Genomic DNA, 25,387 nt, shown 5'->3' with positions numbered 1-25,387 from the left:
ATTTGAGATAACCTTTTCCGTTGTTATCTTCTAACTGAATATTCACCAATGTAATACATTTCTACAACTTAGGGCACACAGATCTATAGAAAGAAATTTGAGTTTAAAGGGACATTAAACACTAAATAAATGATAGATAGAATGATGCATTCAAATAAAAGCTTAGTCTAAGAATAACAAGAAGATGCATTTTTTAAAGTTTTATTAGCTGTTTAAATATTGATAAAGTAAGTGTAAAGTTTTAGGGGCCGATTTATCAGTGTCTATCAGAAATGATTCGCTATAGCGTATCATGTCCGACAGACATCGCTGAATGCATACATTTAACATTGCACAAACAGTTCTGGTGAACTGCTTGTGCAATGCCGCCCCCTGCAGATTCGCGGTCAATCAGCTGCTAGCAGGGTGTGTCAATCAACCTGATCGTATAGGTTTGGGCGGATTGATGTCCGCAGCCTCAGAGGCAGTGGACCAGTTAAGGAGTAGCGGTCTTATGACCGCTGCTTCATAACTGCTGTTTCCGGCGAGCCTGAAGGCTCGTGCTGAAACAGGGACATCAGGGGCCATTCGGCCCTTGATAAATTGGCCCCTAAGTATCTATAAAACAATTGGAGCTGCCATGTTGTAACTTTGGTTACCTTCTCTGCTTTAGCCAATTAGGGACAGTTATAAATAGGAGAAGGAAAAAACGGCAGGCACTACACGAATATGATATGCAAATAAAAATCGTCCACTTTATTAGTGTTGTACAACACTAATAAAGTGGATGATTTTTATTTGCATATCATATTCGTGTGTAGTGCCTGCCGTTTTTTCCTTCTCCTAGTACTTTGGTAGTTGGGCTGCGCTACCTTGGGCTACGGCACTCCAGGCTCGGGATTTACACAGCTAAGTTTTCACTTCCGGTATTACCGGACAGAGGTTGTTGGCGTGCTGGAGCTGCCGGATCTACTTTCCTCTATCACAGTTATAAATAGGTCACTAGAGTGTTCAGCCAATGGCTGTGTGGAATATAACAGTGTTCTGCACTTCCATTTCTAACAAGAACTTAAATGCTCACAATTTAGAATGGAATTACAGAAAAAGGGGACAAAATAAATAATGAAAGTTTTTGTATACAATTTATCATTTTATATTACCTTCTCAAAGTGTTTAATGTCCCTTTAAGAAAGCTCTCATTAAAAACATATTCCTTAATCCTTTAGTGTACTGGAAACTGTTCAAGTTTGGGAATTAATGTAGTCTTTATTTATTTATTTATGTATATATTTTTAACATCAGTAACATTAGTAATTTTAATATGCCTTTGCATTAAATAATTTGAATTAAACGCTCTGCACATGTATGAGGCACTTGGAAGCCACATTGCACAAGGAATGCTTTGAATAAACAGGGGACCCACCACTAATTCATGTGTTAACCTTAGGCACAGTACTCACCTTCCAGGCACCACTACCAACCTTGTCCCAATTGAAGGTTTATAAATGATAAAGATTAAGTAATTTTATTGAACATAATCGTACTGCTGATTAATGCAATGGGAAAAGAAGACAAGCAGTCTAATTTTGTAATGCTGCTATTTGTGTATTCAGGTCATTTATTGGAAGAGAAATTCCAACATTGTAACATCAGTGATATATTTTACTAATGTCTCTAAATAAATTATCTAGAAAGCATGGTTCATTTGCAAAGTTGTGCTTTTCTGCTTGCTAAGCTGCCTGCATGAGTGAATTTGCAGCATTTGCTAAGAAACTGAAACAGCAACGTGGCTGGCATACATTATTGAGTAGCCCACAATTCTTATTAATACATAATCATGGTGTCATCCTCAGTTGTTTTATAATGTAGTGCATCAGCAAACTCTATGTACAACTAAGAAACAAAGGACTAAGGTGATAATTTTGTTGTTTTTTGCTGCATCTAAATAAGGGTTTTTAAAATGTACTTTAGTTCCTTTCTTTATTGTAAAACAGATTTGCTTTAGCTAAATCTTGTTTTTGTTTGTTTTATAGTTGTGAGGCATAACACTATCCACCAATAAGGAAATGTGAGTTCTGCTTATGAATTGGCCTTAGGGTCCAGTTGAATACAGACATGCATTTCCTGTTAGCTTCAAAAAAACAAAACACTTTATAGGGAAATAATTTATTTAAAAATGACATGAACTAATTCATTAGAGCATTTAATTTTAGCACCAGTGACCCTGGGTAGTATGATTTTAACTCCTGCAAAAAAACAAAACACACAGTTAAAGTGAAAATTACACCTAATCTAATAAACCTATTAAAATAAAAAGCCCCCCCCCCCCAAATAAAAAAAAACCCTAGCATACAATAAACTACCAATAGCCCTTTTGTAGGGCATTGCCCTAAAGAAATCAGCTTTTACCTGAAAAAAAATACAAAGACCCCCCCAACAGTAAAACCCACCACCCAACCAACCCCCAAAATAAAAAAGCTAACAAAAACCTAAGCTACCCATTGCCCTGAAATGGGCATTTGTATGGGCATTGCCCTTAAAAGGGCATTCAGCTCTTTTTCTTGCCCTGAAAAGCCCAAACCCTAATCTAAAAATAAAAACACCCCAAAAAAGTTTTAAAAAAACCTAGCACTAACCCCCAAAGATCCACTTAGAGTTTTTGAAGTCTGGACATCCAGGCGACGAGAAGTCTTCACCCAGGCGGCGAGGTCTTCATCCATCCAGGTGGCGTCTTCTATCTTCATCCAGGCGGCATCTTCTATCTTCATCACAAGGTGGCTTTTCTAAAACTTGTAATGGCAGCGCTATGGAGGGTGAAATAACGCAACTTTTGTTGCGTTCGTTTCGCACCCTCTATAGCGCAAAACTTGTAATCTAGGTGATATAAAATTAGCTAAATGCTGAAGACTTCGGCCATTTTCTGCATTTGTTTCGGTAATGAATACGGAAGTATGAATAAATGCACAACCCTTCTTTATATAGTCTGCCGGTGCTAAACGGGATACTGAACCCAATATTTTTTCTTTCACGATTCAGATAAAGCATGCGATTTTAAACAACTTTCTATTTTACTCCTGTTATCAATTTTTCTTTGTTCTCTTGGTATCTTTATTTGAAAAAGTAGGAATGTAAGCTTACGAGCCAGCCCATATTTGGTTCAGCACCTGTGAACAGCTTGCTAATTGGTGGCTAAATGTACCCACCAATCAGCAAGCACTATCCAGGGTGCTAAACCAAAAATGGACCAGCTTTTAAGATTACATTCCTGCTTTTTCAAATAAAAATACCAAGAGAACAAAGAAAAATTGATAACAGGAGTAAAATAGAAAGTTGCTTAAAATCGCATGCTCTATCTGAAGAAATTAGAAAGTTTCTTAAAATTGCATGCTGTATCTGAATCATGAAAGAAAAAAATTGGGTTCAGTATCCTTTTAATAGAATGGTACCTAACTGTGTTCCATGGGAAAAAAAAAAAATTTTTGTGGAAATTGAGATCCATAAAGCAAAAAAGTCACAGTAACATTTATAGCAACTTTAGATTGTTGGAAAGATTAAGTGATCTTGGTGAGGAGCGCATTTATTCTTAAGTGTAAAAAATAATTTTATAGTCTTAATGATGGATTATGTTTTTTTTGGAATTGATCTATGATCTAGGCTTTATAGTAATACTTTTGAAACTTTAAAAGATACCATGGTAAGGTAGGCATATAACTTATTCTCACTAAAAAGTTACGTCATTTATCTGCAAAAAATATTGATATACTATAACTGAGAATTTTGTAAAAATAAATATCTCCTAGTAGTGCTTAGCTATGTATGCTTTCTAACAAAGAATAGTAAGAGAATGAAGTAAAATGTATAACAGAAGTGAACTTTAAAGTCTATTAAAATTGCATGTTGTAGCTGAAGCGCATAAACCACATGAATTAGATATTAGGTATCAATCAATGACTTAGGGCCTGATGATCAAAAACTCACCAGCATGGAGAGAAATCTCGCCAAATCTTTTTGGGCTTTATTTAGCATTATTTTGCCACATAGGTGTCTCTCCTTCACATCCAGAACTCTGCATAGAGAAATAAACAACTCTCAAGAAAAAAACTGCCTTTTTAAAAGTCTTTGAGGGACCTCCCAGTAATGGCGAGATCTATTAGATCATCTCGCCAGAGCAGAGAGGTTTAGATCATCAGGCCCTTAGTGCGCTCTGAGATTGGCAGCTGTGGGGTGGGTAGGAAGTGTTGTGTTCTGTGTTAATAACTGCTTAAGTGTTTTTTCTGATCATTTCATATTTCTGTGTGTTGCAATAGTATGATGGATGTGGCTGTACACCTCCAGCAAGGTATTGACTTGTATGTCTATTAAAATGCTGTGCACAAGCATACCATTGCTTTAGCCGCTCTCTCCCATACGGAAATTAAAATAATAATTTAGGTTTCTTGCTGGTTAATGGATAACTCCTATTTCCCTTTTTTGAAATGTATATAACAGACTTTGTTAAAAACAGTTGTTCACTGGCACTGCAAAAAAACAAAAGCCAGTGTTGCACCCTAAATCTGAAATGGTTACACATTGTATTTCTAATTTTATTTATTTCATGTAATTGGCAAGAGTCCATGAGCAAGTGACATATGGGATATACAATCCTACCAGGAGGGGCAAAGTTTCCCAAACCTCAAAATGCCTATAAATACACCCCTCACCACACCCACAATTCAGTTTTACAAACTTTGCCTCCTATGGAGGTGGTGAAGTAAGTTTGTGCTTGATTTTATACGTTGATATGTGCTTTTCAGCATTTTGAAGCACGATTCCTCTCAGAGTACAGTGAATGTCAGAGGGATGCGAAGGGAGTATCACCTATTGAATTCTATAGTTTTCCTCGCTGGAAATCTTTTTCATAGGTTCTCTGTTATCGGTCATAGAGATTAATCTCCTACCTCCCTTTTTCAAATCGACAATATACTCTCATATTCCACTACCTCTACTGATAACTGTTTCAGTACTGGTTTGGCTATCTGCTATATGTGGATGGGTGTCTTTCGGTAAGTATGTTTTCATTACTTAAGAACTTCTCAGCTATGGTTTGGCACTTTATGTATTAATTTAAAGTTCTAAATATATGTATTGTACTTATATTTGCCATGAGTCAGGTTTATGTAAATGTCCTTTTTCAGACTATCAGTTTCATATTTGGGAAAAAACATATATAGGAAAATATTTTTCTTATCTGGGGTATAGTCTTTTTTCAAATTGACTGCTTTTTTATAAAATTTTCGCGGGCAAAATTAGGCTTGCCAGGTTGCAAAATGCTGATGTTTATTGCGTCATTCTTGGCGCAAGATTTTTTTTGCACGAAGGTACGTCCGGTGACGCAAATTCGTCATTTCCGACTTCTTAGTTGACGCCAAGTTTCCTTGCACAAGGTTGCATCTGCAATGACGCAAGTGGGTCATTTCCGGATGTTGTTAGCGCCAAAAAATTTAATTTTGCGTTGTGCGTCATACTTGGTGCCAAATAAATTTAAAACCCCATTCCTATATGCCTCTTGCCTTTTTATATGTCAGAGGGCTATGCTGTTTGCATTTTTTCCCATTACTGAAACGGTCATATAAGGAAATTGATAATTTTGCTTTACATGTTGTTTTTTTCTCTTACATTTGCAAGATGTCTCAATCTGATCCTGTCTCAGAAACCACTGTTGGAACCCTGCTGCCTGATAACACTTTTACCAAAGCTAAGTGTATCTGTTGTAAATTTGTGGAGATTATATCTCCAGCTGTGGTATGTAAATAGTTGTCATGATAAGCTTTTACATACAGAGAATGTATCCATCAGTAATAGTACAATGCCTGTTGTTCCTTCAACATCTAATGTACATGATATCCCTGTGAATATAAAAGATTTTATTGCTGATACGATTCAGAAGGCTTTGCCTGCTATCCCGCCTTCTAATAATTGTAAAAGGTCTTTTAAAACTTCTCATAAAGTTGATAAAATTTCAAATGACCGACAACATACTGAATTATCCTCCTCTGATGAGGATCTCTCTGATTCAGAAGATCCTACCTCAGATATTGACACTGACAAATACTTATTTATTTAAAATAGAGTATATTCTTTCCTTGTTAAAAGTGGTGTTGATTACGTTGGATATTGAGGAAACTAGTGCTCTTGATACTAAAACTAGTAAACATTTAAATTCTGTTTATAATTCTCCTGTGGTTACTCCAGAGGTTTTTCCAGTTCCTGATGCTATTTCTGATATGATTTCTAAGGAATGGAATAGGCTTGGTACTTATTTTATCCCTTCTTCAAGTTTTAAAAAATTGTATCCTTTGCCAGCAGTTAGATTGGAGTTTTGGGAAAAGATCCCCAGAGTTGATGGGGCTATTTCTTGCCAAACGTACTACTATTCCTATGGAAGATAGTACTTCCTTTAAGGACCCTTTAGATAGGAAACTTGAATCATATCTAAGGAAAGCTTATTTATATTCTGGCTATCTTCTCAGGTCTGCCATTTCTATGGCTGATGTTGCAGCTGCATCAACTTTTTGGTTGGAAAGTTTAGCGCAACAGGAAATGGGTCCTGATTTGTCTAGCATTGTTCGCTTGCTTCAACATGCTAATCATTTTATCTGTGATGCCATTTTTTATATCATCAAAATTGATGTTAAATCTATGTCTTTAGCTATTTTAGCTAGAAGAGCTTTGTGGCTCAAATATTGGAATGCTGACATGGTATCTAAGCCTAGATTACTATCTCTTTCTTTCTGAGGTAATAATTTATTTGGCTCTCAGTTGGATTTGATTATTTCAACTGTCACTGGGGGGAAGGGAGATTTTTTGCCTCAGGATAAAAGACCTAAGGGTAAATCTAAAGCTTCTAACCGTTTTCATTCCTTTCGACAAAATAAGGAACAGAAGCCAAATCCTTCCCCCAAAGAATCTGGTTCCAATTGAAAACCTTCTTCAAGTTGGAGTAAATCCAAGCCATTTAAGAAACCAAAGCCAGCCCCCAAGTCTGCATGAATGTGCTGCCCTCATTCTAGCTCAGCTGGTAGGGGGCAGATTAAGATTCTTCCAAAGCTTTTGGGCAGATTCTGTCTAAAATCAATGGATTCAGAGTATTGTCTCTCAAGGGTAGAAAATAGAATTCAGAGTAATCCCAGCAAATCCAGTAAAGGCTCAAGCTTTTCTGAAGTGTGTTTCAGACCTAGAGCTTTCAGGGGTGATCATACCAGTTCCGTTTCAGGAACATGGTCTGGGGTTTTAGTCAAATCTATTCATTGTCCCAAAAAATGAAAATTTATTCAGGCCAGTTCGGGATCTGAAAATTTTGAATCGTTTTGTAAGAGTGCCAACTTTCAAAATGGTTACTATAAGGACTATTTTGCCTTTTGTTCAGCAAGGGCATTATATGTCCACGGTTGACTTACAGGATGCATATCTTCATATTCCGATTCATCCAGACCACTATCAGTTTCTGAGATTCTCTTTTCTAGACAAGCATTACCAATTTGCCGCTCTTCCATTTGGCCTAGCGACAGCTGCAAGAATCTTTTAAAAGGTTCTTGGTGCCCTAGTCTCTGTAATCAGAGAACGGGGTATTGCGGTGTTTCCTTATTTGGACGATATCTTGGTATTAGCTCAGTCTTTACATTCTACACAATCTCATATGAATCAACTAGTGTTGTTTCTTCAAAGGCATTGTTTGAGGATCAATTTACCAAGAAGTTCCTTGATTCCTCAGACAAGGGTCACCTTTTTAGATTTCCAGATAGATTCAGTGTTCATGACTCTGTCTCTAACAGACAAGAGACGATTAAAATTTGTTTCAGCTTGTCGGAACCTTCAGTCTCAATCATTCCCTTCAGTAGCTATGTGCATGGAAGTTTTAGGTCTCATGACTGCAGCATTGGACGCGATCCCCTTTGCTCGTTTTCATATGAGACCTCTCCAGCTTTGTATGTTGAATCAATAGTGCAGGGATTATACAAAGATATCACAATTAATATCCTTAAACCCCAATGTTCTGACTTGGTGGTTAGATCGCATCGTATAGTTCTAGGGGCTTCTTTTGTTCGTCCAACCTGGACTGTGATCACAACAGATGCAAGACTTTCAGGTTGGGGAGCTGTCTGGGGATCTCTGACAGCACAAGGGGTTTGGAAATCTCAAGAGGCGAGGTTACCAATCAATATTTTAAAACTATTTTCAGGGCTCTTCAGGTTTGGCCTCTGTTGAAGAGAGAACCGTTCATTTATTTTCAGACAGACAATATCACAACTGTGGCATATGTCAATCATCAGGGTGGGACTCACAGTCTCCTAGCTATGATAGAAGTATCTCAGATACTTTCTTGGGCGGAATCCAGCTCCTGTCTAATTTCTGTGGTACATATCCTAGGTGTAGGCAATTGGGAAGCGGATTATCTCAGCCGTCAGACTTTACATCCGGGGAAGTGGTCGCTCCATCCAGATGTGTTTTCTCAGATTGTTCAGATGTGGGGTTTTCCATAAATAGATCAGATGGCTTCCCATCTAAACAAGAAACTTCCCAGGTACCTGTCCAGGTCCAGGGATCCTCAGGCAGAGGCAGTGGATGCATTAGCAGTTCCTTGGTGGGTGCTACCAACCTGCTTATATCTTCCCGCCTCTTGTTCTTTTTCCAAGAGTGATTTCCAAGATCATAATGGAACAATTGTTTGTGTTTCTGGTAGCTCCAACATGGCCTCACAGGTTTTGGTATGCGGATCTTGTCCGGATGTCCAGTTGCCAATCTTGGCCACTTCCTTTAAGACCGTCCGTTTTTCCATCAGGATCTAGTCTATTTGTTGTCTTTTCTGGTTCTAGGAAAGGTCATAAAGCTTCTGCCATTTCCTTGGCATCTTGGTTAAAGCTTTTGATTCATCAAGCATATTTGGAGTCGGGTCAGGCCCCGCCTTAGAAAATTACAGCTCATTCTACTAGATCAGTCTCCACTTCGTGGGCTTTTAAGAATGAAGCTTCAGTTGATCAGATTTGCAAAGCAGCAACTTGGTCTTCTTTGCATACATTTACTAAATTCTACCGTTTTGATGTATTTGCTTCTTCAGAAGCAGTTTTTGGTAGAAAAGTTCTTCAGGCAGCTGTTTCAGTTTGATTCCTCTGCTTATGTTTAAGTTTTTTTCTTTTCAACTATGAGAAAAAAACTTATATTTTTTTGGTTGTGGATTAATTTTTTCAGCGGAAAATGGCTGTTATTTTTATCCCTCCCTCTCTAGTGACTCTTCTGTGGAGTTCCACATCTTGGGTATTACTATCCCATACGTCACTAGCTCATGGACTCTTGCCAATTACATGAAAGAAAACATAATTTATGTAAGAACTTACCTGATAAATTAATTTCTTTCATATTGGCAAGAGTCCATGAGACCCACCCTTTTTATGGTGGTTATGATTTTTTGTATAAAGCACAATTATATTTCCAGTTCCTTTTTTTGATGCTTTTTTACTTCTTTCTTTTTCACCCCACTAATTGGCTATTCGTTAAAATGAATTGTGGGTGTGGTGAGGGGTGTATTTATAGGCATTTTGAGGTTTGGGAAACTTTGCCCCTCCTGGTAGGATTGTATATCCCATATGTCACTAGCTCATGGACTCTTGCCAATATGAAAGAAATTAATGTATCAGGTAAGTTCTTACATAAATTATGTTTTTCTGTTACTCTCTGTTAAATTGTTTTATGGAACAATAGCAAATAGGTACAAAGTTATACCTCCCTACTGTAAATAGGCTATGTTAGCAAATCTAAATACAATGTATTAGCATCCAAGCTCTAGTAGTATATAGGGGTTAAAATAAGAATTACATTCCAGTCTGTTATAACAGTTGTTCCCTTTAATACATTGCAAATTACAGTTACAGAGAGTAGGATACAGGAGACATTGGGGGCGATTCATCAAGCTCCGTATGGAACTGCATGCAGCTGTTTCAGCACAAGCCTTCAGGCTCACCGGAAACAGCAGTTAAGAAGCAGCGGTCTTAAGACTGTTGCTCCTTAACTCGTCCGCTACCTCTGAGGCGGCGGATAGCAATCCGCCCGATCACATACAATCGGGCTGATTGACACCTCCTGCCAGCGGCCAATTGGCCGCAAATGAGCAGGGGCGGCATTGCACAAGCATTTCTAGTGAAATGCTTGTGCAATGATAAATGCCAACATCGTATGCTGTTGGCATTTATCAATGTGCGGCGGACATGATCGCTACAGCGGATCATGTCCGCTCACACTATAATAAATCGGCCCCATTGTATAATACAGTGCTCAGGTTTTTAGCCATTAGCTGCCAGTATGGCATGTAACAAATAGCTACTTCTTCCTTGCAGCAGTGACAGAAACAGTAGTCAACAAGATATATATTAGTTTATATTGTAACCACAAGGTATATATGTGTGTAATAACTTTTTATTATTTAGGTTATGGGCTACAATAATATGATAAAATACACATGAAAAAATGTATGAATGTTACAAATACATACAATAATAACATAAAGGTATATAGATTTTATGTGTTACTTATTCACCTCTGATAATAAAGTGATTCTTTTTTTTCTGACCTAACATTTTGCTCTCTGTTTCTAGAGCTCTGTATGGCCTTTGTTATAAAAGACATTTGTTATGAAAATATGAGCAAATAATAATACAAAAGGAAATGGAGTTAGCAGAAGAAAATCAAAATAAGGAAGAAAAACAAAATGTCTACCAGACAGATCTGTAGGGGAAACCCGGAAAACACAGCAGAATAAATAGAGCAGAAAGACTTGTGTCTTTGTATAGTTATTATTAGAATGCACACGCTTGACTGATCTAAGGACCCATACTATCTTCCAGCATGTTGCTGCAGTGTAAGCACAGCATGCTGAGAGGACGGCCTATACCTCACACAGACAAATGTCAATGAAATACGTTGCTTCAGTGCTGTCCGTTGTATTTGCCCTTAACATTGAGATATATAAATAAACATGTCTAAAGATGGATATGTATGTATATATATATATATGTTTATATGTGTGTACATATGTATTTATATCTGTATATATGTATTTAAAGACATATATACACATATAACACATAAATGCATATGTATACATATATATATATATATATATATATATATATAATATATATATATAAAGGCATTGGAGTTTGCAGCTAAATAGTTGAAAATTGAAAATCACATTCATGTTCCATGTATTTGAAAATAGATATTCCTATATATTGCTATATATATATTTATACCTATGTATAATATATATATATACTTTTCAGAAGAGAGCACTCTTAAGTCCAATTTTCAGCTGCCAGGGTGCCAACGGTTAAATATTGAGGAAAAAAGGAGGCACTCTCTGGTCTTTTATCAAGTGGGTTTTAATATCTCAAGCATGACGTTTCTGGGGGACACTGCCCTTCCTCAGACATACAGTATATATATATATATATATATATATATATATATATATATATATATATATATATATATATATATATATATATATAAATATATAGGTATAGATATGTAGTGTACCAAAATACTATCATATATATGTAGAAATATGTATTTATGAATAAGTAAAACATATTTTGCTATATGAAGAACATTGAAATGTGAAATATTAATATTTTTATGTCGGGTTAGCACACTTGAGAATATGTGATCGGGTTTGTGCTTGAGTAGGGGGTTAGTTTTTTTTCACCTTTTTTTTGCTACATTGACTCCTATTGGGGAATATGTTAATGCAATCGCAATATTCTAAGTTCGGGTTTTTGGCACAACGGGTTAGAGATTGAGCAAAAACTTTTTACGATACCCGATGCATGCAAAAAGCTTACTTCTAGCAGAGATAGAGTGGGAGCATTAAATACAGCTCCACTTTTAATCTGGCCCTCAATGGGAGAACAAATTATAGTATACTGTCCCTTTAAGTAAGTTATTAGTCTAAACTCAATAAAACTTGTTCCTGAAAATAATATCTCACTGAAAAAAAATAGCCTCCATATTGCACCTTGAAAACTTATTTTCAAATGTAATGAGTTATTTTTATTATTTTTCTTATGGTTATAAGAGCTTATTTTTTTTCATGCCTGTGGAGGCACGTTCTTCTCAGCCAATAGAGCTGTGGGCTTTGCTTTCGCAGCCAGGGAGAAATTAGTCCCAGGGAATCAGTTACACAAAAAAATATTATTATTATTTTTATTAATTTCAGCAGCTTAATGTAATATTTTCATTTAAATATATATATATATATATATATATATATATATATATATATATATATATATATTTATTTTTGTTTAATTACTACTTTTTTATATGTACGGAAATCTGTGTGGCTAAGACGTATGATCGTTTATTAAGAAAGGAATCTGGAGTGTTTATTATAAAAGTTTTAAAACATTTTTTTATCACATACTTATGTAATCTTTTAGCAAACTGCAGAGAGTTGATATATTTACAAAAAAAAGTACATTTAGTATAACATCTGAAGTTTTAGTACAAATGTATTCTTTAAACTGAGGAAAAGTAAATATGCAATTAAAGGGCATTATGAAGAAAAAAAAAATTCCTGCTGCCATTGACAAGAAAAAAACATAGTGAAAAACCAAATAAGTCATTTGTCTTCATGAAACCTGACATGTGAGATCTATTAATCACACTGCACTATTTGTGTGTTGTGACACTGCATTGTAATTGTGCAATAAGGCATTGCCTTTAAGTAATCCTTGTCCTTTAAGTGTAATGATGCATCATCTAAAGTCTAACCAGATTCCATTAGTGAACTGTTCTTATAGCAACAAGCACTAATAATGTGTAATAGAGTATAACAAGAGGAAGTGGAATGTGGTGTTGTTGTAAGGTGTTTCATACTGATAGGCAGAGCAAAAAGGGTTAAACAAATACTTTTCAAGGGACATTAGTGTTAAAATACTCTAATTAAATAAACTCCAGAGCATCAATTGGGACCTATCTGAACACATCTGGTGAGCCGACAGGCCACATGTGTGTAGCCACAATCACCAGATAGCTCCCAGTAGTGTAGGATATGTACATTTTGTTTTTCAATGTAGGATACTTAAAGAACAAATTACATTTGAAAATAGAAGTGAATTTAAAAAAAGTCTTAAAATTACACACTCCAGTATGGAGCTTGAGGCCCCTTGTTTCCAGCGAGCCTTCAGGCTCACGGGAAACATAAGTTATGAAGCAGCGGTCTAAAGCGGACCGCCATCATGTTTTTATTCTCTCCAATTGAAAATCTGGCCGATAGGCGGACGTCGTTCGACGTCATCCGCCACCTTGGACAGCCTGATTTTCAATTGGCCAAGCTAAAAACGTCATCAAGACTAAAAAAAAAAAAGCCAGTCGAATTTGTAAAGCGGCGATATCTTTGTTTACAGTAAGACTGGAAAAAAATTATTAATTAAACTCCTATTGATTGGGGCCAAAAAAAAATCGAATACTCGATCGAATAGAAGGTAAGTTTACCTTCACTTTAAAGTGAGTGGGTATGGGGTTTTAGGGAAAAAAAATGCACAGAAATGTCCCTTTAAACAGCGGTCTATGGGGATATATTTGTTAAAACTGCAAATATATATGTATATGCTTATATACATATATATTTATGTGTTAATATGTGTATATACACACATATAAACACATAAATATACATTTATATACATATATAATTTAAATATGCTGACCAACACTGCACAACTTACCCCCTTCTCTGTACTAGGTTCTGTGCTGTGTATGACGGCATCAGAATGAGGTTTCCATTGGAGCCATTGGAAGCGCACTCTCGTGACAAAACTTCCATGCAATGCAAGCGCAAGGTCGTGTTTGCATTGCACTTTACTTGTAATACCAGCGCACACTTGTGGAGTGCAAATAACGGGCTTGCAAAAGCACAATTTTGCGTTCCTCTCGTAATATGGCACTTTATTTTTACAATTCTAATGTCCCTTTAATATATATACGATTACCCATAATGCACAAAATATAAATAAACACTCCATTATATGCTATCTACCTAATCCAACAAATGGTTTTTAAATAAGCTGCAAAAAATTTATGTCACATAAACACATTATAATATTTGTTTTTATTTCTTTACTAAACAGCTGTCTCAAACCTGGATACAGAGAGCAAACTGAGTGTGTACTACAAGTCCCCCTGGCACCTGCAGAGAAATATATTCCTGCCCTCCACCCGGCCACCATGTGTGGAAGAGCTGCACCGCCATGCCAAGCAGAGTCTCCGCACCATGCGCAGAGGTAAGGCACTTAATCTTCACACTCCTTACTAACTCATTGGCCTCTATTTATCAACGGTCTTGCGGACCTGATCCGACAGTGCGGATCAGGTCCGCAAGACCTCGCTAAATGCGGAGAGCTATACGCTCTCCGCATTTAACATTGCACCAGCAGCTCACAAGAGCTGCTGGTGCAACACCGCCCCCTGCTGACTTGCGGCCAATCGGCCACAAGCAGGGAGGTGTCAATCAAGCCGATCGTACTAGATCGGGTTGATTTCCGGCGATGTCTGTCCGCCTGCTCAGAGCAGGCGGACAGTTTATGAAGCAGTGGTCTTTAGACCGCTGCTTCATAACTTGTGTTTCTGGCGAGCCCGAAGACTCGCCAGAAACGCGGCCCTTCAAGCTCCGTACGGAGCTTGATAAATATGGGCCTTTGTCTCCTTTTTAATATCACAGCAACTAAAGAGTGGTGTCAAACCTGATTAATTCCCTGTTAGCTTCACATTTTATCTACTGAAATGGGGGAAAAAAACTACAGAGATACTTGAGGGAGAAGAGGAGATAGGAAAGTAGGGGAAAATAGGGACGGAGGGAGGTGTGTAAAGCATAACATGATAGAGAGAGGGAGTAAGGCTCAGGTGCAATGAAAAAGTAGTAAACACGTGGCAGGAGGTGGCCATAGTCAGTAGCGGATCTACTCAGTAGGCCCGGGTGCATTTTCTTTTAGATAGATAGATAAATAAATTTAGATAGACAGATAGAGATAGAATGATTCTTAAACCAATAAAAGGCTCAGATGAATTAGTATTGGACACATTCTGAACATGAATTTGTATAGACTGGCTGCAATGGGCCCTCCAGCACTTGGGCCCTGATGCCACTGCACCTGCTGCACCATGGGTAGTTCTGCCCATGGCCATATTAACTCAACCTGCTGGTTGGTTGCTGTCTATAGGCCACAGGCTGAAGTAGCCAGATCTAGGAAGCCATCTTAAGCTTAAAGGGACAGTCTACAGATATTTTGTTTACAAAGATAGATAATCCCTTTATTACCCATTTTGCATTACCAACACAGTTATATTAATACACTTTTTATCTCTGGAATTACATTGTATCTAAGCCTCTGCAGTTCTTTTGACAGACTTGCATTTTAGCTAATCAGTGCTACTGCTAACTCCACGGGAGTGAGCACAATGTTATCTATATGGCACTCATGAAATAGCACTGTCTAACTATAAAAACTGTCGAAATACACTGAGATAAGAGGTGGTCTTCAAGGGCTTATAAATTTGTATATGAGCCTACTTATGGTTTAGCTTTCAACAAAGAATACCAAGAGAACAAAGCAAAATTGATGATAAAAGTAAATTGGAAACTTGTTTAAAATTGCATGCCCTATCTGAATCATACAAGTTTAATTATGACTAGACTGTCCCTTTAAATTATTTAAAGGAAAATTATTCCCTCTGACAATTTACTTTATCAAGTAAGTTTCATATCTCTCTACCTCAAAACTTCAATACAATTCTTATAAAATGTATAAAATGTCACACAACCCTAATCTATAAATGTTTATCAACATTATAGTAATCTGCAACATCAACATAGCAATATAACAGTCATTAAAGGTATCTACTCAGCACTAGCAGCATAAACATTTTTTTTCTACAGGTTATTATACCTTTTATTTAACTCTTATACAGTTATGAGAGATATTAACCCATTGTTGTGTGATCAAGCAGAAAGCAGCCATATTTGAGTAAACATTACACAAATCTGTATTTGGTTAGCGAGGTATTATTGATATCATTCTAGAAAAGATTGTGGGATATTTATGTCTGCCATTCTAGTATTTTAATGTTTAGTTTCTAATATTATTTGCATTTTTATTTTTTAAATATTTAGCCTAATTAAATTACTCGTAATTGCTCATGATTTCTCTAATATTTGCATTTCATAATTTTTTCCATAGTATTAACTTGAAATGTGTGTGTTCTGATTTCACATATATAACAAATACTCAGGACATTTGTTACTTACCCATGAAATAGCTTTGATGCTAGTAGTAATGAAATATTAATTTGAATAAAGTGTACGTAATACAGGGTAGCAACAATTTGTGTCGTTTTAATGACTAACTTCAATTTACAAATGTAATAAAGCTGATTTGTGCATATGAAACATGGAAAAGTTTGAATGACCTTTAAGAAAAATACTCGCTAAAAAGAACAGTGGAGTAACACAAAAAATGATTTCTTTGTTTTACTTCTTCGGACAGACTTACCTTTCTTAGGCAATTTTAGCTCCATATTGGTTAGGCGTCACATAGCAGATTCTGGCACTTGGAATACATTTCAATTAGCCTGGGTGTACAATTTATTAATTTGCATCTTCTAATTTAAAAGTGCATTTATGCATGCTGATAATGTAATCTTTCCGTATTATTTCACAAGTCTTGACAGTCTGTTCAGTGGGTGTATAACTATTTATAATGTAATCAACTTTCATGATTCAGATAGGACATGTAATTTTAAACAACTTTCCAATTTACTTTAACCATCAAATTTGCTCTGTTCTCTTTGTATTCTTTGTTGAAAGCTAAACCTAGGTAGGCTCATATGCTAAGCCCTTGAAGGTCGCCTCTTATCTGAATGCGTTTTACACAGCTAGAGGGTGTTTGTTCACGAGTGCCATATAGATAATATTGTGCTCATGCCCATTGAGTTTATGAGTCAGCAATGATTGGCTAAAATGCATGTCTGTCAAACGATCTGAGATAAGGAGGCAGTCTGCAGAAGCTTAGATACAAGGTAATAACATAGGTAGAAAGTGTATTTATATAAGAGTGTTGGTTATGCAAAACTGGGGAATGGTAAATTAAGGGATTATCTATCTTTTTAAACAAGAACATTTTTGGTGTTTACTGTCCCTTTAAATGTAATGAAGAAGAAAAAAAAATTCATCCTCTAGATGTCACTGAAGTATTTATAGTCTTAAAATGATGGACCAAAAAAAAAAAGCAAAAAACCCCAAAACATTAGCATAACCAGCATCCTCTGCCTCAGCTGTCAGAGTAAGGAGTTAATTCTTTTCACAGCTAATAGAGAGGCAGAAAACAGTATAACCTAGTGAGTGTATTTTAAGAAACTCTTTACACATTTCTTTTCAGTGGAATAGGTTAAAATGGGCAACCCTCTGTGACAAGATAAATAGCTTCTTACTCATAATTACAATATGAACTATGTGAACTGTACCAGATTTCTTTATAAGTATTTATTTATAATAAAAATAGTTATTTATAGGTTAAAAAAGAAAAGTAAAGCTTTTGTGCCATCTTGTGGAAAGTGAATGAAATACCATAACAGAATTATCATGTCCAGATAGTATTAGAACACCTTTTGCAGAAATGAAAAAGGACTTTGTTACTTTACTTACACGTAATTATTTTAAATATATATATTTATGTATTTAAAAAAATTCCCAAAAAAATGTAAAATGTTTTTCTTATTTTTTTTTTTAAAGAAAGATGAAACAACTGCAACAGTGTACTATAATTTAAAGGGACATGAACCACAACATTTTCTTTAATGATTCAGATAGGGAATACAATTTTAAGAAAGTTTTCTATTCACTTCTATTATCAAATTTGCTTTGACTCATGTTATTCTTTATTGAAGCGATATCTAGATAGGTACAATGCACTTGTCTGGGGCACTACATGACAGGCAATAGTACATTTTTACAAAACTGCTGCCATCTAGTGCTCTTGCTAATGTATAACATTTTTACAAAATTGCTGCCATCTAGTGCTCTTGCTAATGTATAACATTTTTACAAAACTGCTGCCATCTAGTGCTCTTGCTAATGTATAACATTTTTACAAAATTGCTGCCATCTAGTGCTCTTGCTAATGTATAACATTTTTACAAAACTGCTGCCATCTAGTGCTCTTGCTAATGTATAACATTTTTACAAAATTGCTGCCATCTAGTGCTCTTGCTAATGTATAACATTTTTACAAAATTGCTGCCATCTAGTGCTCTTGCTAATGTATAACATTTTTACAAAACTGCTGCCATCTAGTGCTCTTGCTAATGTATAACATTTTTACAAAACTGCTGCCATCTAGTGCTCTTGCTAATGTATAACATTTTTACAAAACTGCTGCCATCTAGTGCTCTTGCTAATGTATAACATTTTTACAAAACTGCTGCCATCTAGTGCTCTTGTTAATGTATAACATTTTTACAAAACTGCTGCCATCTAGTGCTATTGCTAATGTATAACATTTTTACAAAACTGCTGCCATCTAGTGCTCTTGCTAATGTATAACATTTTTACAAAACTGCTGCCATCTAGTGCTCTTGCTAATGTATAAAATTTTTACAAAACTGCTGCCATCTAGTGCTCTTGCTAATGTATAACATTTTTACAAAACTGCTGCCATCTAGTGCTCTTGCTAATGTATAACATTTTTACAAAACTGCTGCCATCTAGTGCTCTTGCTAATGTATAACATTTTTACAAAACTGCTGCCATATAGTAATGCAGACAGGTGCATACTCCTGAACTCTCCTTCCTGCTTTTCAAGAAAGGATAACAAGAAAACAAAAAAAATTATAATAAAAGTACATTGGAAAGTTGTTAAAATTGCATGATCTATCTGAATTATGAAAGAAAAATATTACGTTGTATGTCCATTTAAATCTGAGTTCTAAGTACTGGAAGTGCAAACTACAGAGAGACCTGACCCTGTTATTTATCTATCCCAAATGGATCACAGCAGAGGTGATCAGATAAGATATTGCAAAACAATTGCAATCATTTGCGCTACAAAAAAAAACAAAAAACTAAAATGCAAAGCATAGTCTATTTCAGAAGATTACTTGGCACCTCCAAATAAGGCAATTGAGGGGAAGGGTTTTGGCCGTTGAAAACCATTATGTTAATATTTTCAGAAATAGTTCACATTCAGCTTGTAATTATAAGGTTTATGGATGTATTTCAATGGATTCAATTCTCTCCCTCTCTTTCATTTGTTTTTAATATAAACCAGAACAGAGGATCCGAGCTGATAACAGAGAAAGACGGTTTGCAGGTACTGCATTTGTGGCTCCACCGTTCCCTATACTCCCACCAGCTCACAGTCTGAAGAGGCGAGAAACAAAGGAAAGGCACCATGTACCAGTAAGATTGTATTTATTATTATTATGATGATGATGATGAGGAATAATTCAAAGGCCTGACATTTTTTATGGGAGTAAATAAAGAACAGCTAATTGGATTTCTCTATTATTTGACAGAAACAAGCATATGATGATAGATGTCATTAATACTCACTGTGCATGCACTATGAGTGTGCATGCATGACACCTGCCATCATATGACTATTTTATTAATGGTTATATAAAATGTTTTTAAGGATGTGCAGTGAGAGGATCATTTTTTCTCATGTCTAGGTAAAATGCTATTCTTTTAATTGCAGATTGAATTCTGTCAGGTACAAATATTTTATTTTTCTATTAAAAGGCTCCTATAATAAGGAAAAAAGATGTAGAAATCAGTAGCTGTATAAAATGTAATATATTACTGTAAAATAAATAATGATGTGCCTCTCATTATGTTTTCAAAAAGTATCTTGCAGAATATATAACAGAAGTAATTTTGTCAGACGTATTTAATTGTGTAAAGATAGCAAAAAAAAAGGCAATTTTTGTATTATAGATTGTATAATAATAATTGCACTAAACATATTTCATTATTTGTTAAAAAATAATAATGTAGATTCTGTATATATTATACCATTTGTTCTTCATGTTTTTTTATTTGAGTTTATGTTATACACATTAAACTTGTGTTTGTATCACTGTTTACCCACCATCGCATGTTTTAATTTTATTTTTCCACATCTTATGTTCTTAGTTTAACAGAACCCGTCCGCCCTCCCCCACTGAGTGTTGCCACTTGACCCCATGGAGTAGAAAGGTATTGCAAAGTAAAGCAACATGGAGTGTTCTTCTCTTACAGACTTACTAACTGCACTCTGTTCTTTTTATTATAACTGCTATCTCTTTTAATCTAATTATCTTTCATTTCCTCCTAACTGATTCTTCAATTTTATAAACGGAATATTGTTTCTATATATTTTGTTTCCACAGTACTATGTCTTTAAATACCCACAATTCTTTGATTTTAATTGGTCGTAATACATTAACAATAAAACACCCCTATATTTTATAATTAGTTCTTTGTAAAAAAGTGTATTGCTTCTGCATTCTTGAAAGGTAGGAACTGGATCTCTTTGGCATACACCTTTGTAATCTGGAATAATTTATATTTAATTATGAATGGACATGTTCATTAGATATGATAGTGTGAGTGATGACTGAGTTACTGTGAATATTGTGGGTGGAATAAATAATTCCTATAAACCACTGGTTTTTAAACCTGTCCTCAGGCCTCCACAACAGGCCAGGTTTTCTGTATTACCTTGAATGAGAGCAGATAAAATAACCTTGTTTACTAATCAGCTGATTATTTCACCTGTTCTCTTGTTCAGATATCCACAAAATGTGGCCTGTTAGGTAGGCCTGAGGACAGGTTTGAAAACCAGTGCTATAAACAGTATGGTTCTTTAAGTTGTCATAGTACAACTTTGTAAAGTCGACTAGGAACTCCAGTTTTAAGAAGAATATTGATGTATGTCTCTGAAAAAGTAGTATGAGCTGGGTAGTCAAGGGTTAAGAGATTATGGGCTACATTGCAAGTGGAGCACAATTAATAGTGCAGCAAGCTCTATTAGTGCTCATTACAAGTTGTGAGTTAATTGTTTCGCTCAAGCTCAACAAAAAATAGAGCTGGAAAATTAAGCTCTTTTGAAGACCTGAATTTAAGTATTAAATATGCATAACATAACACCTCAAATATATATTCAATGTAAGTATTTCACTTATATTATAATATATAAATTGAAAAATAGAAGTTTATTATTGAAAAAAATGTTTTAATCCCTTAACAAACGGGTACGCCGCTGATCTTTAAGGGATTGTCTGACTATAATAGCACGTGTCTTGCCGCAATCAGCAAACCGCGCTATTACACCCTCCGTCTTGATGGCTTGTTAAAGACAGCACAATTGAAAAACACACAGGGTACGTTGTTGGTCACACTTGTAAGATCACGTTATAGACTAGTGATTTTACCTGTGCTGGTATCACTTTGGAAGAGGACAAAAACACTATCATTGAGGGGGAGCATTCTATTTCTAAATGTAATGTGGTGTTTAGCCAATGGATCAACATGTCCCAAAATTTGTATAGTTTCGGTCATTTCCAGATCATATGTGGTAGGTCAGCTTCCTGTTTTGAACATTTTGGACAACACCCTGTCGCCTGTGGAACCCATTTTTATATAGTTTTGGTGTGGCATATGCTCTCTCCAGTAGCCTAGTGTATGATTCTCGTGTTGGCTGAGAGGGTGGCTGATCTTGTCTTTTGAATGCTCTGTTGAATTACTTTTGTTGAGATTTCCATTCTCAATACTGTATTTCAGTCCATCCTAATGTGAGTTAGTGTGTGTCTGTTAGTATAGTCTATCAGTGCTTTGTATGTTGGTGAGATGGTAGTTGAGCCCTGAGCCATCAAGGTTAGTAGTCTATTAATACTAAGGTTTGACTCTCTGAGTTTCTTATTTTGCAGGAGGCTATTAACATAGTGCTTCATCTGCAAGTAGGCAAAGTGGTGAGTGTGTGGGAGTTGGAACTGTATTTGTATGTCAGTAAATTTTTCCATACTGTTCCCTAAGTTTTCTATAACTTGTAATACAGAGTTTAATCCCTTCCCTTTCAATATTTGGAAAACTTTTGTGTCAATACCTGCCGGAAACTCAGGGTTTTTTTGTGACCTGGTGTTTGAATTGTAGTTTCTTACAAGTTTTCCTCCAGGCATGTAGTGGCTGTTGCATCAGTGGGTAGTTATTAAGTAGTTTATTTAGTTGATGTTGTGTCATATGTGGTATTGCTTTAAGCAACCATGGTCAAACTATTTGTTCTTCTAACTGTGGTACTGTAAAATGGTTTTGGCCCGTCACCCAGTCTAGAACGATTTTTACCTGGGCTGCCCAATTGTAATATTCCAAATTTGGAACCGCTAGACCCCCAGAATCAATTGAGGCCATTATTATGTGCGAGTAAATTTTGTGTTTAGGTTTTTTCTAGTTGAAAGAATATTAGTTTGTTTAAAAATGTGAGGTCTGTCTTATGTAAAATTTCTGGTATCATCTGGAATAAGTATAGTATTTTGGGAAAACGTATCATCTTAATGATTCCTACTCTTCCAGAGAGGGATAGGGGAAGTTTAGTCCATCTATTCATAAGGTCTTGGATGTCGGTAATTATGGGTTTGTAATTTAGATGATACCAGTCTTTAGGGTTAGCCAAGAGTTTAATTCCCAAGTATGTGAGTGTTTTATTATTTTAAAGTTCTAAGGCAATGTGGGTTGGGGTGTTTGTGATTGGAACCATATTAGTTCCGATTTATCCGTGTTGATTTTATAGCCCGAAATTTTGCAGAATTGTTCAATTATCCGCATGATTTTGGAGAGGTTTGATTTCGGGTTTTGGATATACAAGATCATGTCATCCGCAAATAGAGACAGATGACATCTAACTTTGTCTATGACTAGGCCTTCTGTTTCTGCCCGAATCTTGAGAGCTAGGGGCTCAATGGATAGGTCAAACAACAGGGGGGACAAGGGACAACCCTGTCTTGTGCCTCTTCTGAGTGGGAATGGTTGAGAGGACTCACCGTTGACCAGAATCAAGGCCTGCGGTTGGAATAGAGAACTTTAATAGTTTGTGCAAAGAGGCCTTTTATGCCAAATTTGTCTAGTGTATGAAAGAGGTGGCCCAAAGGACCCTGTCAAAGGCCTTCTCGGCATCAACTAACAGTGCACAGGTGTCTGGTTTTTCGTTCTCTTTTCAATTTGTTTGGTGGTTCCAAAAGTAAGTCAGTATAAATTGGAGTTTTCTAATGTTAGTCACCGAGGATCTTCCATTAACAAACCTCATCTGATCACTGTGGATTAGGGTGGGTAGTTATTTAGCTAGTCTGTTCTTCAGCATTTTAGTTAGTAGTTTATAGTCGGTATTCATTAATGAAATTGGGCGATAGGATTCAGGGAGGAGGGGATCTCTATTTGTTTTAGGGATAAGACAGATTTGTGCTTCTGTAAAATATTGGGATAAATTAACCGTTCCTGTCATTATTTTGTTATATAAGTTTGTTAGGGTGGGTGCAATTTCTTTTTCTAGTATCTTGTAAAATTCCCTGAGGAGACCATTAGGTCTCGGGACTTTCTCTAATGGTAATTCTCTCAGGGCTTTTGTCGTTTCTGGTATAGAAATCGGTGCATTCAAAGGCCTGTAAACTGTCTTCTCTGATCTTTGGGTGGTTAAGTAAGTGCCAAAAATGCGGTTTGCTGAGAGGTTTCTACAGTTTGGTCTTGGTATAGTGTTGTATAGTATACTTTGAATGTGTTTTGAATCTCAGTGGTGGAAGTATGTATTGTGTTGTTGCCTCTAATGGCAGCAATACCTTTGTTTGGTTTTGTAAATTTTGTTAGTCTAGCCAATAGTTTGCCTGTTTTGTTGCCATTTCTGTAATATTTAGTTTGTAATGCTGTTATTGTCCTTATAGAATCCTGTTGTAATGTCATGTCTCACTGTTTTCATTTCTTTGTACTTATGTCTAGTCAAATGGCTCGGATTTCTCAGATATCTGTTCCTGGCGTTAAGTACCTGTCTTAGGAGAGTTTCCTCCATTGTCTTTTTTTTTTTTTTTTTAATAAACATCCCCGTCACATAAGAAGTAATTACCCCTTGTAATACTGCCTTCCCTGCCTCCCAGTGCAATAAGGCATTTTCTCTGTGTTGTTGGTTTACGGAGTCATAAGCCTCCCATTCTCCTATCAAGTGACATTTTAGGTTTAGATCACAGTATAAGTATGTTGGAAAGGACCACCTACGAGGTGTTTTCCCTCTTGAGTTGTGGTATAGTTTTAGTGAGATCAGTGCGTGATTAGAGATAGTTGCTACATCAATGTCTGTATCCATGATTTTTGGGCTCAGGGTACGAGAGGTCAGAAATAAGTCTATTCTTGACAGCGTATCTTTTGCTGGTGTGTGACTGAATTTTCTAAGGATGAGAGATTCTCTTTTAGCATTTGTGGGTAGTCTATCTGGGGGTTTGGGTGTGTTTGGATTTTGATATCTGTCATCTGACGTTTTTGGTGCAATATTGTAATCGCTTCCCAGATTTATTGGTGTCTCTGCGAAGTTTAATAGTTTCATGCTAAGTACAGTCCAAAACTCCTTTCTATGCATATGGGGGCCATAAACACCCCCAATGGTGATGGCTTGTTTGTCCCATGTCAGTTTGAGAAGAATGTACCTGCCTTCTCGATCTATGATTGTCTTCTCAACCGTATAGTATAGATTTTTCCTTATCAGGATTGCTACTCCCCTAGCTCTCCGTTCTTCATATGTCGTGTGGAATACTTGTCTCACCCACCCTTGTTATAGTTTTTTGTTTTCTGCAGTGTTCAGGTGTGTTTCTTTTTTTTCGTCTGTTTTTTTTAGGTATTTTAGTATTGTTGTTCTTTTAATGGGAGACGTAATGCCTCCCATATTCCACGATATTATTTTCAATTTTAACGGTTGTTTCCCTCTTCTATTTGTGTGGGCAATATTCTGAGGCCTAGTGGCCCTCAGAGCTGGTATGAGTGGTTCTTCTAGAGTGTGATATTACTTTCAGTTTTTGGCACCCCGAAAGGTCAATCCCGCTCCCAAGTCTACTGCTACGCAGTCAGAGGTAGTTTGTCAAGGCCACTAGAAAGGAATATGTTCTATGGAAATCTAGAATGATATCCACAGTACAGATTATGTTCTTATTCAACAGGAAAGCAAACCAACAAATAACAAACAACAAATTGAATACACTTTTCCCTCAACAGCCCTCCCCCCTAATGTAAAGGATATATTGTCAATGGGTCTAGCTCCATTGTAAACCTAGAGACCACCATATTTGGTATGACATAATTTAACTTGTCTTAGGT

General features: G+C 36.2%; 1 protein-coding gene across 1 annotated transcript in view; it reads left to right on the top strand.

The window, feature by feature from the left end:
- NHS (NHS actin remodeling regulator) overlaps positions 1–25,387 on the top strand; it is a 69,423-nt gene that overhangs the window by 8,545 nt on the left and 35,491 nt on the right. Inside the window, exons 2-4 of the mRNA XM_053705410.1 lie at positions 14,142–14,294; positions 19,332–19,462; positions 20,198–20,260. Of these exons, the coding sequence (XP_053561385.1) occupies positions 14,142–14,294; positions 19,332–19,462; positions 20,198–20,260 (347 nt within the window). The remainder of the gene's footprint in view (positions 1–14,141; positions 14,295–19,331; positions 19,463–20,197; positions 20,261–25,387) is intronic.

This window comes from Bombina bombina, chromosome 3, assembly GCF_027579735.1.
Source record: "Bombina bombina isolate aBomBom1 chromosome 3, aBomBom1.pri, whole genome shotgun sequence".
NCBI classification, from domain to species: Eukaryota; Metazoa; Chordata; class Amphibia; order Anura; family Bombinatoridae; genus Bombina; species Bombina bombina.
Note: the sequence above shows the minus strand (reverse complement) of the source record. Positions and strands in the feature narration are given on the sequence as shown.